At 39.7% G+C, this 15430-nt stretch overlaps 1 protein-coding gene across 12 annotated transcripts in view; it reads right to left on the reverse strand.

Moving 5' to 3' along the window:
* The window catches only part of LOC1274072 (neural cell adhesion molecule 1), a 136066-nt gene that overhangs the window by 81293 nt on the left and 39343 nt on the right, over positions 1-15430 (reverse strand). For all 12 annotated transcript variants that reach the window (XM_061641712.1, XM_061641722.1, XM_061641719.1 and 9 more), the window contains one exon: positions 2349-3632. In XM_061641712.1, the coding sequence (XP_061497696.1) occupies positions 2349-2427 (79 nt within the window). In that variant the 5' untranslated portion in view covers positions 2428-3632. The remainder of the gene's footprint in view (positions 1-2348; positions 3633-15430) is intronic.

A 15430-nucleotide genomic window follows, 5' to 3' on the forward strand; every position in this document is an offset into this window, starting at 1 on the left:
AATTGTTATCGTTACAATTTTATGTACCCACCATTTGGACTGTATTTTCGAGGGTGCTTCATTGCGTCGTTTCTTCCTCTTCGGTCGATCGATTTCAGCGCACGCGAAGAAGCGCGGCTCAAGTCAACGGCATTCCAGGGCTGCTGTCTGCTGTCACCCTGCGAACATTCAACGAGCACACTGACACACCAGTTAAATCCATGAAATTACTACTTTGGCTCCCTCTACAATCCCTCCCACTACCACTCGTGAGTGCCGAGGCTTGGGTGGGCTATGGCTCGCCATTCTTGAGCGGGCTACAAAAGTTCATCCACCGTAGCCATAAATTAATAAAGCAATGGACCAAAACGGAAGCCATTTTTATAAAGGCGCTTCGTCATAATTTACCATTCATTTTGGCCTCCACGCTAGCTTGGCTTCCGGCAGAGCAGTTCGGTTTGGTAATAATATCAGCCTTCTCTCTCTTTCTCTCATTGTGCATTTCCTCATCGTGACATATTGACAGTAACTTATTTATCACATTCTCAATCTTTTACGCGTTCAATTTTTGGTACGGGCGCATAGATTTAGCTGATAAATTTCATCTGTTTGTAGTTTAAAGGAATTTTCATTTTAGCATCAAGTAAACAGAAAGTTCTACAGTGTCACGTTTAAGAAAACTGCATATTATGGGATGCATTTGGTCAAAATTATTATTTTTTATTTTGTTTCAACTCAATCAAAAATTATTATAAGTGATTTTATCGTTTAGTTTTGTAACTTCTGATACTAGTAGGATTAAATTCATGGTTGCTTATACGCAGCAATCAAAATATAGTAGATTCGTGGCCACATTTCTAAGATCTCGCTAAAACAGCACGAAATAAGAAAATAAGTTCTGCTGCATAATCGTCAAAATTTCGGTATTGCAATAAAATGCTCATCCCTTTTGAACTAGGTGAAAATGATGAACATCTGGTATTTTTTCTTATCACTAAAACAGCTAATGCAAACAGTTTCTTCCTGTTCACATAACATATTAAATCTCGTAATTCATGACACCATTTTCTCAGTTTTAAATTATGTTTTTTTTAATCTTCAAAAAATGAATGGAAAATATTACATAATAAGAAAAAACAGTTTGATTCAACGTTTGCAGGCTTCTTCATCGTGCATAAACCAACAAGCTTTCATCAAAGGTGCCACACTTGTAGTGGCTGTCCAACGGTGAAATAAAGATATGGTTATATCTATATATATAAAAATCTCGTGTCACGGTGTTTGTTGCGAGCAACCTCCGAAACGGCTGGATCATTTTCAACGAAACTTCGCACACACCTTATGGTGGTATGAGAATAGGTTTTAAGATTAAAAAATCGTCCAGATGTTACACTAAACTTAATTTAATAATGATTTTCTAACTCCCATACAAAGAGCAGGATTGTTATTGTGTTGTATACGGCACTTTGACACTTGGTGTGATGTGCCTGGCGGTTTACACTCGATGATCGGATCCTGAGGGGATACGGGCACGATACAACAATCCCAAGTAACAAAGCAATAATGGAATATTTTAGTTTTTTTGGAATGATTTAGTTTGTCGGGCCAGCTAGTTGTATGTAAAATAACGATGACCAGTTCTTCTTATTTTGTCTAATCACATAAAATTTCCCTACAAGTATCAATAATCCATGCTTAGTATTGAACCACTAAGCGATATGAGTAACAGTATACAATGCAAATTAATAATCCGGATCTGCTTTAAATTATGGAAACGCTTAATGAATTTTACTAAGGTTTAATATTGATAATGGAGACGCCTAGTACATTATACTAAGGTTAACAAGGATTATGGAGACGCCTGGTGTATGTTATTTACAACCTTGAAGGTCAGGCTTAAATCATTCTTTCTGTAGAGTGTACAGTGCATGATGCCTTCACTTTACTATTCGAGTACTCGCTGTACCGTGCCAGAACATTACATAATTCATATCGTTTAGCATACATATATGTGTACGTGAATTATGATACTTGCGCATATCTCTAGTACTACGGTTTAGCTTTTAAACACTACCGCATTAATACAGATAATTATTTTCAGTCCTTTTATCTCAAGGCTTCCATAAGTCACTAATCTCAATGGAGCTGCTTTGCCGTTGATAATGTATGTAATGAACAACTCATTCATTTACATCCATATATAGCTACATACATACAAACATTAAAACATTCATAATAGATGAAAATATTCGCTCATGACAAACATTGGCATGGGTATGGGTTTTCCAACAGATTCAAAGATTAAAATTGTGTGGTTTTTGTTTTTGGTCAGCATAATTATTTACTAATGCTTAATTATAACTACTTACCATCTTTTACACTTGCAGTGTACTGGACGATGAACAATAGCAACAGTCCACCTAACTGAAGCAACGCTGAGGACCCCATAATGACAACCGTATAAGTTTATTTTCGTTTCCTTTTGCCTCAACTTTGTCCTGCACTCGGAACTGTGCAAACCATGCCGTGTGAGTGTGCGGGGTGAATTCTTTTTTGTGACTGCTGCAACTTGTGTTGCTGAGGCTGCTTATCTAAAGCAGATGGTGCCGTTACGTCGCAGCTGTTTGAACTCCAGCATTCGTTACCTGCCGCATAAAAGTTGTACCTCAAAATGCTTTTAGGAAATGTTTTCTCCCCGTTTGTCGACAATCTTGCCAGACTCTCTTTTGCACTCGCTCTGCGCTCTTTTGCAGACACCACGTCGCACATGAAACGTAATTTCGATGCTGCAGCTGCTGTAACCGGGTGCTTACTCTCTAGCCAAAGCTCCACTGCTGTGCCACAAATTCATCGATCAACTTGCCCGGATGGAAGCTAATTTATAACTTTGAACCGAGGCGGTATCACCGGCTCAACCTTCCGCTGCTTTCTTGCAACACCAAGAAGTACCCGTAACATTACACATCACTTCAAAAGAAAGGCAAACCTATAAAAAAAATAACCCAAAATAGCCGCGCGCAAAAAGTGCCCTGCACACTTCAATTCACCAATACGGCAAGGTTTGAACAGCCCGGAAGTAGCATGGTACTGTGTGATACTTTTTGTCGTAGTGAAAGTTTTCGATGAAAAAAACACACTCTCTTCCATCCTCCACGTCGAATGCACTGAACTTTGCTTAAACTCACTGAATCGAACCAAACTTTCTCATCAGCCAGCACACTTTGGTAGACATTCACACGATTTTCAAATCACTCTTCGCCAGCTTGCCAACGGTGCCTGATGGCACGAGTATGATCAGCCTGTTTTGTCACAACCATTTCTGTTGCTTAGTCACAGAAGTCTATTGTGAAGTTGATTAGCTCTTATATGTTCAAACGTTTTCAAGTAACAAATGCAAAACAGACTTTTTTAAACGTTACTTTCAATCACTCGAGATTTCTGTTAAGAATATTATTTTTCAGATTTAACGTTAACCTTCAACTCCATTTCCATTCCATTTTATTGCTGTTGTATGCAATGCTGTTACTAGCATTACTAGGGTCGCTGTATTTCTGCGAACTGCGTTGAACATGATGCTTTTCATTACGTCTTTCAATGGTAAGCTAATGCAATATTCAATGATTAAATGTCGTCGCATGTTGAAGCACCATAATCTGTAAGTGAGAAAACAGTTATACTTAATGAGATTCTATATTTTCATTTAAACAAGTGTTATAATTTATTTTGTTGGGTAATAGCTTTGTCTATCAAGGCTCAAGGGTAACTAATTATGGACACAAATAAAATTATTCACAAAAATAAGGGATTTAATGCATGTTTTAACAAAAAAAATATAAAACACATGTAAAAAAAAATTAGGACTATAAACATAATTTAAAATGTAAAGCAAACTAAAGGATAAATACTGATAGCTTCACGATATACCTTCTTCTTCTTTGGCACAACACCCGGTCTGGACCACTAGAGTAAGGCCTGCTTGAACCACTAGAGGTCTTGGATATTAGTATCTTATTGATTTACCCATAGCAGGATAGTCAGTATGAAGTCAGTATGAAGGCTCGGTCCATTCGAGTCTTGAACCCATGACGGGCATGCGGTCAACTCGTCCATGTTTTGGACGCAAAACAATTACGATAGCCCACGATAATATTTAAAACACTATCAGCTTGATTATGGGACTCGAACACCAGTCAAATGGAACAGCTGGCTACGACTCGAAAGGCAAAATATTGGAACAACACCATTCATTTGGAATCAATAAAAGTTTGTTCGCCTTTAGAAAATGTTTCCCAATCCAACCAGCAAAACAATAAAAATATTTTCTGTATGGTCAAAATGTTCAATTTTCTGTTTAACTTTACGTTCGACTTTTCATTCGAGTTCCGTGATTAGGCTGTAACTGTTGACATTTATTTGGATTTATAAACTTATCAGTATTCTATCCTAAAGATCCAAATTGTATTCATAAAAAACTAGTAACAAATCCTAAAATTTTGCTCACCAAATTTTTACAAGCTTTTATCAAATCGCTTTTGGTTTAAATTATGTTTAATAATTAACTCCTAACATAAATTTCAAATAGCAGTTAAATTAACCCATGACATTGTAAATCGCACTAAAAAGGTTTGTTCAATTATTTTACACTAAAATAACGATGATAATTTATTATTTAAAAATGCAGCAAAAAACATAAATGAAAAACTGTTGGTGGATAGAAGCATTACAACGAAGGGGAATGTGATTCTCGTTACAATCCAACAAATTGTAACAATGTCAAGCGTGGGTTAATCTATTTCACCATTCCAACTAAAACCATTTTCACGAGTTGAAACTTCATTCAAACCAACACGCAAACCACGACACGACCACGTAAAGTGTCCTGATCCTAACGCTGCATCGCCAATCGCTGCTTTTATAACCTTTTTTGGCAAACGCCCCCATGGTACACGGCAAACAAAGAGCGTACCAAAAACGGGAACCATTTTACGATTAAGTAAACCATGCCTGGCCGGATAAATAACTATCGTGTTAAGCGTCACAAAAGGTACGTTTCCGCAATCGGTAATAATGGTAATGATTACAAATCGCGCAACACTCCCTAGCTCGTTGGCTAAGCAGCGATTGGTGTGAAAAATATAACACCACCAGGCAAACATGCCGTGTGCCGCTCCATTGTGGCATTGTACTGAATGGTGCAAAAATTACAGTTTACCTGCCCACCCACAAGCCGGGACTTTTTGCGTTTTGTTTTGTTTTTTTTTTTTTTTTACTCGTATCCGAGGCATCCTCTCCATAGTGGGCGAATAACAATAAACACCAACTCAATCACAAACGAAATACCAACCAGCGTCCATGGGCCCAGCGAAGCACGCGATTAGTAGGCAACATGGAGTGAATGTTGTTTTCGGCTTTTTGTTGCTGTGCTGCTTCATTTTCTACACCTCCACCGCTTTGCCACCCGTTTGCTATCCCGCGGGAAGCACATCGACAAACAGTGGTGGCCAGCGCACAATGCACTCTCACGTACCGAAGTAAGGAAACTCGCGTTTTGTTTGTTCTTCCTTTCCCTAGCCCACCTATACTCATCGCACAAATGATCGCTAAGCTCGTCCATTGTAATATTTGGCTCTTTTATCTGCCATTTTTCAAGCACACCAACGTGGTTCTTATTTTTCTCTCTCTCTCTTTGCATTGTTTTGAAATAAAAAGTAATAATTTTGTAGCAATCTTCGTACAAGGAAAACCAGTGATTCCTGGGTTGTTTGAGAGTTATCTTCATCATGTTCAAAAACTCAGAAACTAGTTAGCAGCTATACAAACAACAAACTGCATGATATTTTTTCCGAACTTGAAACATATCTTAAAAGTGAATAAAAAACCTGACAAATAATTAAAATAGAAAAGACATAACGTCCGTTTTTAAGTGTCAGTTAGTTTAAATATATTCGAATTATAAAAACAGAGCATTTTTGAAAACATAGTGTTTAACAAATAATAGACCTTTTTCAATTTCAAAATTCTTTTGTTCCTCAATTAAACATCGGATATGGATAAAGTTTGACTTATAAACAGCATACATTGTTAAAAGCATGAGTTAAATAATTTCATTTTGAAATTGTCATTTGTTAATTTTCATTTCAATTTCGTTCATTTGTTACACAATGATGGTGGTATGAGTATTTCAGATTAATTAAACTGTTTAGTATACCGACTTTTCATTCACCAACGGTCTTGTGGTGGAATGAAAACTGCACAGATGTCTCAATAATATGACATCAGTCCCTCGAAGCACCACAAACTGTCATAAATGATTAGATTCAATTACGAACAACCACATTCACCGCCCGATAATGTATACTGAAATACAAGCAAGGCATACACAGAGGCAGAACGACAGTGAGCGAAAAGCTCGCATTGCAGCCAAATACATTGCGATGAAGGATTTGTGGTTTTCGATTCCGGCCTTAGATTTCAATCAAACGAATTGTTGCCCGCGAGACCGTTTTGCATAGTGAAGTGAAAGAAGAGAAAGAAGAAAAAAAACGACACCGCCGCACACTGACCGGCAAACATGACAAACATCGAACCGAAATCGAAATCATCGTAGCGTATCCCAGCGGAAGTGATGTCGCGCGTGCTGCTAAAACCCAGCTGCATCATCGGAAAAACGGTTCAGTTTGGTGCCGTTCACGGACGACAGATATCCCTCTTGCCATGCCAGTTCCTGGAATACAAGCGTGTGTGTTAATGTTTGTGTGTGTTTTACCGTCGAGCCAAGAGTCGTCGCAAACGAGTGGAAGCTTTTCTGAAGCAAATCGTTGATTAAAACGCAACTCAACTATGGTGGCGGTTGCCATTTCATTTCCAGCCATCAAAGCTTGTGGCCAATGTGCGCGGGTTGCGGGCTATTGGTTGCGCCCGGGAACCAATCTTAACGAGTGTGGTGGCTGGTGCCGGTTGCGCAAGAAAGCCAAAAACTTTGACCACCATCAGAAGCCGAAACTGGGAGCGCGGAGCCACCAAACCAGCCCGAACGGGTTGGTCGAAATGTGCAACTAGCGCACAGCGGGACGGTGGTGGCAAGGAATCAAATCTTGTGAGCAGGAATGGGTTGAAAAACACAGGACACCCAAACGAGAAGACACGCCATCCACGCACAAACCTACTCGATGGATGAATGTTGCAGATTTTGATGCATTGAGGTGCTGTGCTACTTTTTTGTCTCTCTGCTTGTTGCAACTCTACATCATCTCCAGCAAAGCACCTCGAAGCATCGTTTTGTCATCGTCGATGTCGAATGACGGTAAGCTCGCACCGGCCGCTGTGATGCAGGTGTGTTTCCTCTTTCACGTACTGCGCACTGCCATCGACCATATGAAAGGCTTAACGTGATAACAAGACCTCCATCTACCAAGTCTTCTCAAGCATCATCGGCGAAAACACACCGGTTGCGAACCGTGCTGGTCCCGGTTTAATGAAACGTTCGCTATTGAAAGCCGAGCAGCAGCAGCAGCGGCGCCGATGGCTGATGGGGACAGAAAATTCCGCGGTTTCGCCTTGCGGCCACTCGGCGCGCACGCTGCCACGAGGGTAGAGGGACCTGTACAAAAATGAGCACAATGCCGTACGTCGCTAACAACGTGCATTTCAAAATAAAAACAAATACGCGGTGCAACATGTAGCGAGCGAATCATTGCTATCTGGCGGCGAAGGGTGTACCGGCGCCGGATTGTGTCCTGCGGTTCGGCAAAAGCTGCACATCCTCATTGCTGCTCACCGTCGTGACCAGCTGCAACGTCAGTCGCTTGACGATGAGCAGCGATGAGCATTGAGTTGAAGCAATATGAACCAAAATGCAAAAAAAGAACACCCGCAAAAGAAAAAAGCGCTCTAAGTGCCACAGCGAACGGATACGCCAAAGATTTATGTCAGAATTTGTGCTTCCATTGAGAGGATTGCATTGTGCCGGATTGAGTCGTGCTGTGGCTGTCACGGGGCGCTGCAGCTAGCGCAGGGAGCTTTTCCGAGATTTGCTATACATTCAACCTGGGCATTTTTTTCTGTCAAAGAACACATGCATGTAGGTAGCTATGTGAACAGTGTATATGTGAATGCACCAGTGCATATGGCTCTGTGTGCACTTTGTGAATAGAGCTGTTGGATTTTCTTTCTTTTCATTACCGTACCGAACTGTCGCCCTGTCGTGTAGCTCGACCTGTCTCAAAGAAAATGGAACAGTGTTTGAAGCTGTTCTATTTTAAAGGAGAGGTAGTGGTTTGCGAATTAAGGAAGCCACCCCGGATCTTATGCTTTTGGGTGATGGCGACGATCAATACATGTAATACGATGGGAAATTTGTACGTGAAGTGCAAAGGTAATACAAACTGTTCGCATTGGTTTTTCAACTACTTGGGGTTCGTAATACTAAATGACACTTACATACTATTGTAATGGTGTAGCACTTTTTTTTTCTTCTTAAACCTTTTTAAATACTCATGACATTGTGTACTCCTGGAAAAATAGATTCGGAATGTTTTCCCTACAATACGTGATTTTATCGGATGTATCGGATGTATAAATCAAAATAAACAAATATCCAAATGGAATACAATGGAATGTTTTAAAACGTTACACATTTTCTAGATAATTGATACAGTTTTCAAATGAATGGTATTCATGGGGACTTTTTTGCAAGCAATTTTAGACAACGGGTTACTTGTTCAAATATGTGCACTGGATAAATCATAACCGAACAGACAAAAACATATTATTGGTTGTAAGTTTTGCGAGTGTTGAATCAATCAATCAGTTGAATGACTGTAACAATAGAGTAGATCAATATTGATTGCATTATGAAATAAATACATAAAATACATTATAAGAACACACAAAAAGAAACCAAGAATTATTAAAGTGATAGTCTTTAGGTAATACTTAAAAAGACACTCCAACAAAATCATGCGAAATCAGTGGTAAAACAGCATGTTAAAGATGTAAAAGATGATAATACAGTGGCGGTCACCTACAGTCAGACACCTCACCTAACCTTTTATCTGATTTTGCGGCACCCTAGACAGTTCCCTAAACCGCTAATCGAACAACTTTCTTCACACGTCTTTAGTAGTAATAGTAGTAGTAGTAGTAGTAGTAGTAGTAGCAGTAGTAGTAGTGGTAGTAGTAGTAGTAGTAGTAGTAGTAGTAGTAGTAGTAGATATTTTTGAACAAGAGTTTTGCTTTTTACGCAGTAAAAAGTGAGTATTCGTAATGGGTTCGATCTCGTCTTTCCTCTTAATACTTAATTTGTATGTAAGCTGGTCGATTTAAACGTTTCAGTTACCTGAGAGGCATTTGGAAGCATTGAGTGGGAAAACTTGGTTAAGCAAAAACCTATCTCAGAAGCAAAAATAAATATGATAACTACATTCTAGATTCTAGATGTAACCTAACTTAGCATTATGCCAATACTATGCAGATTATCTTTTTTGTTTAATCTCATCGTAACTTTTCATTGGTTATAAGAATTACAAATTTTAAACAGTAATAGGGAGGGATAGTATGAAGAAGGGGGATGTTAATGTATTCATGTTCATAATAATGGTTGATTGATAGAGTTCGAGAAGTTCCTGCTAATATAGCTGGAGTTCAATTGAGTTAAATATTGTTCGATTGTACTCATATTACAGCTTGTGTGAACTAAATGAGTCCTATGCCATGGTGGAACATTTAATATTGTTTTGGGGTATTTATTTTGATTTATTTGGAGTCTTTTTTGTGTGTTTTCGCGCAATTTCACTCTTTATGGTGGTGTTTAGTACGTGTTGTTTGAAAGTTAGACGTTTATCCAGTGTCAGGTCCAGATACTTTATATTATTCTTTCACGGTATATCCGGATTTTCTATTTGGAGTAAATTGTTTGGAATTTTATAAACTCTAGTGAAACAGGTGAAAAATATAGCTGCTGATTTGTTTTCATTAATTTTTAGTTTCCACTTTTTTCAGTAATTTGAGCAGATTTTAAGAGCGGAATTTAGAGTTTTAATTATTGTTTTGGCGTTTTTACCATGTATTGCAACATCATCTGCATACAAATATTGATTGCAGTTTTTCATTTTAGGAAGATCAGATAGGTATATATTAAATAGGATAGGAGAGAGCACACTGCCTTGTGGAACTCCTGCTATTGGGGTGTGTGATTCAGAGGATTGGTTAAAGATATGAACCTCTTTTCTTCTGTGTGATATAAAACTATGGATAGTGTGAATAATATGTTTTGAAAATTGAAAATGAATAAGTTTATAAATTAAAGCATTATGCCAGATCGTATCGAACGCCTTTTCTAGAATCTAGTAATACTAATCGGGTTGATTTTTTTTATTTCTATTAGCAACTATGTCACTCTTTAGCATGTCCAGTTGATGAATTGTAGAAAATTCTGGTTGGAAACCCTATTGCGATTTAGGAATAATAGTTTTATTATCTGCTTCACACGTCTTTGAGGACATTCTTTACGTCTGCACTTGTAAAAAATCAAATATATTTCTGTAAAAATCTCGGAACATCATTCATAAAAAATAGGTATAAAATGTATGCGGTCCACTGAAAATCGGACGGTCTTCATTCATAATTTTGAAGAAGGTATTATTGATTTTCATAAAAAGTATCAGGAATAAAGTTAAACAGACAGTTTTGTCGGCTTTTTTACATAAGATCTTAATTAATATAGGTAACAGACAAAAACAAATGAACATTAAAAACATTATCGGATACAACCATGTGGAGAAGTTTTCAAAAGCATCCGTTTTTACGGTTGGTTCATACCAAAAATAATGTTTCATGTTTGAGACATCGAGCTTAAGACAACGTGAACATAATCAATAGATAAGACAATAAAACAGAATGGTAGAAGACCGCGTCAAAGCTATCGGTTGTAACAAATCTATAACGACAGGCTTTACGCTAGTTAGGAAGTCACATTTTGTTCAAAGGTTAAGACAAACGGTCAAGGCATCCTAAAAATCTTACTTTTGATTTAGAATTTGTGCATAAATAAAACAAAAACATTAGTTTTGATGCGGAAAATGTCATGCAGGTTGTTGAACCCGTTGAACTTGTTAGGGTATCGTTATTGGGATGCATGAGCGCTTATGGCACGAAGTCTTAATGATTACCGTTCTAAAAATCCAAGATCCAATATTGGCACGCTACGTAAAGATATCGGTTTAAGTTTTTACATGTCTATAGCTAAAGAGTGGCCTCAAAGACTTGTGAAGAAGGTTGTCCGATAAGCGGGATAGGGAACTGTCTAGGGTGCCGCAAAGTCAGATACGAGGAGAAAATATAAGGTGTCCGACTTTAGGTGGCCGCTATTGTACATTATATAACTGTTTGAAACAATCGACTTACATTATTGTCATAGCTACGCATGAATCTTGAAATATGAATAAGATACAGCAGAGTTTTACCGATATTTCTAAAATAACTGAACATGTAATCGATAGCTTGGACTAAAATCGCTACACAACGATAGCACTTCAAACTGCTAAAGAAAACGAATCAATTGTGTAATTCCACGTCGAAGAAGTCAAATAGGAGCCACAGTAAAAGATAGACTTTCAGACACTTGGTAGAGTTTTCAGACTTATTGAGCTTCTAAGCACCGTTTTTATATCCACACATTTTAGATTGTGCAAGCATTTGATAAGCAAACAGATCATAGAAATTAAACCAAATATCATCTATTAGACGTGGATACTACTTTAAACACGTTTCATATGTAGGCCAGTGTAAAGCTCACATCAAACGTACAACCTGACAAGCGCTGACGAGTGACAATTTTATTCCCAAAATGATTGATGGATGAATAAGTCCTCCGTTGGGTTTATTTTCCTTTTTCCCCTATGCCCTAAACTCGCCCCGCAATCCCCTAGACGAAATCGGATTGGCTTTTTATGTCTTAAAATGTTTGTTTAGTTGCTATTTTGCTTGCTACTCCTTCTCTACGTTCGCTTCCCTTGTTTACTTTCACTCCTTCAGTGTCTTACCGCGGTCTTTGTGTGAGATGTTGAGTAGTTTGACCCATTTTCGATCCTTCTTGAGAGTTGCCTTCTAATGCTATCCCTGACAAAAAATACCGACCCATTCATTGAACCAAAGAGGTTTATTTCTTTTTTTTTGTATTCTAAAAAACCGGCAATACGATATCGCTGCGAAGTGGATTATTCATACGAAAGCAAAAATACGTTTGGTGACTGAAGGTGCGTTGCCCTCGGTCACCAAGGCTCCGTCAAATCATCTCACGAACGAACGACACTGCTTGCCGTTTGTTGGACTTTCTACCGTTGGAAATATAGTGCCTAACTCTGGCTGTCAATTCCATCCTAAAGAGGTCCAGTTCTGAACAGGCACTAGGCTTAAAAACACGGTGGGTGGTGATACTTTTTTCCCACCCGGTAGCCTCCTTCATAGTTGCCAGTTGCTACCCATTGCTTTTTGATGCTGGGAATTTGACGAAGGCCAACCTGCCGGCTATGGTCGATACAGAAGTAAGTGTTTCTTTTTGCTTTCCTCCAGAAAAAAAAATCCCCAAAGGTCACCCTCGACGTGGGGTGATATTATAATGCATGCGCACAGAAACATACAGAGACCATGCAAACCCAAGCAACAAAAGAAAAGGAAAATTGCACAAATATTTAACAACAAAAAACCCAAATTTCAGGAAATATGTTGACTCACTCAATCCTCGCCTTTGGCGACAGAAAACGCCCAACGGCTGGGCATCTGCATGTCATCTGCCAGTTTGTACTTCCAGCACGGTTGACAGTGAGGTTGAAAAAAGTTCCATTTTTCTTTGTTTTTTTTTTTTTTCGTCAACCTCAAACTTCAGGTCGTTTATTTTTTCTCTCACTCCCTGCCAACCATTTTACCATAAAGCCATCTATCTTGCTGTGGCCGCACGCAATGGCAGATACCAGCCAACGATTCCATTTGTTAGAATGATAAGCATTGCTGCTTCAGGCAACGGCCACATACATACTGTGTGATAAATTTCTAGCAAAACCGGAACATGCCTTTGCTTTAACAAAAAGACAAAAAGTACTTGAAAATAAACAAAAAAAACATTGCTGGTAAATTCGATTGTTTTTAATCCATTTTACTGTATGTTGCTGCCTTTTCATTCATATTTTTGTTATTTCACCCATTTTGCAATTGGCATTCTGTATTGACTTTTCTTCACCAACGCAAATGGTAACGCTTTGGTAATGTTTTGATTATGGTTCTTTTTATTTCTTACTCGCCAACTGTTCGTTGTAGCTAGTGCAGTTAGTAAAAAACGTTAACCAAAGACAGACACCAACGACCGCACAACGAAGACGAAAAAAGCCCGATCCCATCCGAACAGACCTATTCGCAAACCCTATAAGCCTACGGGCGTGATGACGAAAGAGAATTTCTTCAAACAAAGCTTAACAAAAAGAGCAAAGCAATGCTCTTAATCTTAATTAATTAAAAAGGATCTAACATTAGTGAGAGTGGGCGTTACATCAGTGGTACACTTTTTACTTTACAATTTCGAACCATTGCAAAGCCTTCGCATGAGCATGGCATGAGTCCATTGTTTCAACGCTTGGTAAGAGAGGGGAAACAATATACACGCCAGCGAACAGACTCACTGGGTGAGTGGAACATGATTTCATTACACAACAAAGCTGCTCCAGTTTTTTTGCTTCTCTTTTTTTTCTACTCACTGTTTTAAAAGCTTTACTTTCCATCTGACTTGGGTGGGATTGTGTTCGAACATCGATAGCAAAAAGTGCTCACCTAATTGTTTTCTTTGCAAAGTACCATGTAATGTACTGGGATTGAAAAGCGATGTTTTTTTAGCACTTTTTATTGTTTTGTTTCGGCCCCACAGGATTACACACAAATTTCGAAACATTTTCCAAGTAGTGTCTCTTTCACAACGAAACCATTCACAACGGCAGTTGCCGTGATGTAACACAACAGACGGTCCTATTTTGGGGATGACTTTGCCGATTTCACTTAACAATGTAGCTTAGCAACGAAATGAGAAAGCTCTCTATCTCGGAAGGAAAGGCATCTTTTCCCCATTGAATAGTGTAAATCCAATTTAATCCGAACTTTCTTTTTGTGCTTCACCATGCCGCCACTGTTTGATTCGAACGAAATGTTAACATAGCACAAGCGAATGTAATCATTTCTGCTGAAAATTATTAGCATTTTGCAACGCATCTACAAGATTTCGAGTGTAATCTTGTTCATGATACGCCTTCGAACAGGAAAGGACGGATTCACAAGAAACCGAGCAGCAATCACCCTCTTAAGCAATCCATGGGGCAACGTCGATAGCAATCGAAGAATTACGCCGCTACCCTCAAAACTACCCCCACACATAAATTCGGTGCCTTTGATCCGGGGAGCCTGCCGGAAGAAGCGTTAATTTGCCGCAGTAAGCTTTGCTACCCGTTGCGCCGTCCCATGTACCTCGCCCACTGCGACCGTTTGCGTCCTGCCGTGCCATTCGTTGACTTTCTTAATTCAGCACCGACACCGGCATCATTAAACAACTTTCTCCCAAGAACCGAAGCTGAGCTGAGCCCCAAAACACCATTTCCCCCCGAGGCCGACCCATGGTCCGTGGTCCCGTTCGGTATAAATCAATTTGACACCGCAAAGGTTCCCGGTTGCCCCCTGTTGCGATAGTTTTTCGGTGGACCGAAATTTCACCACAAATATTTATCTTGATCAGCAGCACAGTTTTCGGGGGCGACCGAGGGGAAAAACTCGGCGCGTGAAGACAAGTAGACCCCCGCCAAATCAAGAAGGAAAATTTCAAAAACAGTGTCGTTCTTTTAATGAGTTCAAACCGACCCGGGCTGGTGGCTGGTGGCGGTTAAAGCTGTATCGTCCTACGATTTGCCTACCACACGTTGGGCAAACACACCACTCGCAACCCACCATTCTGCAGCTTCCAAACCGGTGGGCCGCTCCCGTTGGCTGGATTGTGTCAACAGCTTTGCCAGCATTGCCTCCCCGGCCCTATCAGCACGCTACCCGGCTGCGGCCCCGGAGCGGCGAGCCTGGTCACATCCTCTGAATGCGCCCCATGTGTACGTGTGTACGCATTTTGGCGTAGCGGTTGAGCAGCACACCGGCAAGCTGGAAAAGCGACACAGCGAGCGGATAAATATAAATTATAACTTTGTATGTTTGTTTGCGCAGCCCTGGGACAGGCCGGGCCGTAAGCCGGGGAAAATTGGAAAATGGATTCGCTCGCATGGAGCCCGGATCTCGCAAGGGATTCCGGCGCAAGGCGTACGCACGGCTATCCCGTCAAAGACCGGTTATGGCTTTTTCATTTTCTTACGCGTGCGTTCTTTATCGGAATGAGCACCAGCAATACGCGTAAGGGGTGTGCTATTCCTATCCGAAA

This window comes from Anopheles gambiae, chromosome 2 (genome assembly GCF_943734735.2).
Source record: "Anopheles gambiae chromosome 2, idAnoGambNW_F1_1, whole genome shotgun sequence".
Lineage (NCBI taxonomy): Eukaryota > Metazoa > Arthropoda > Insecta > Diptera > Culicidae > Anopheles > Anopheles gambiae.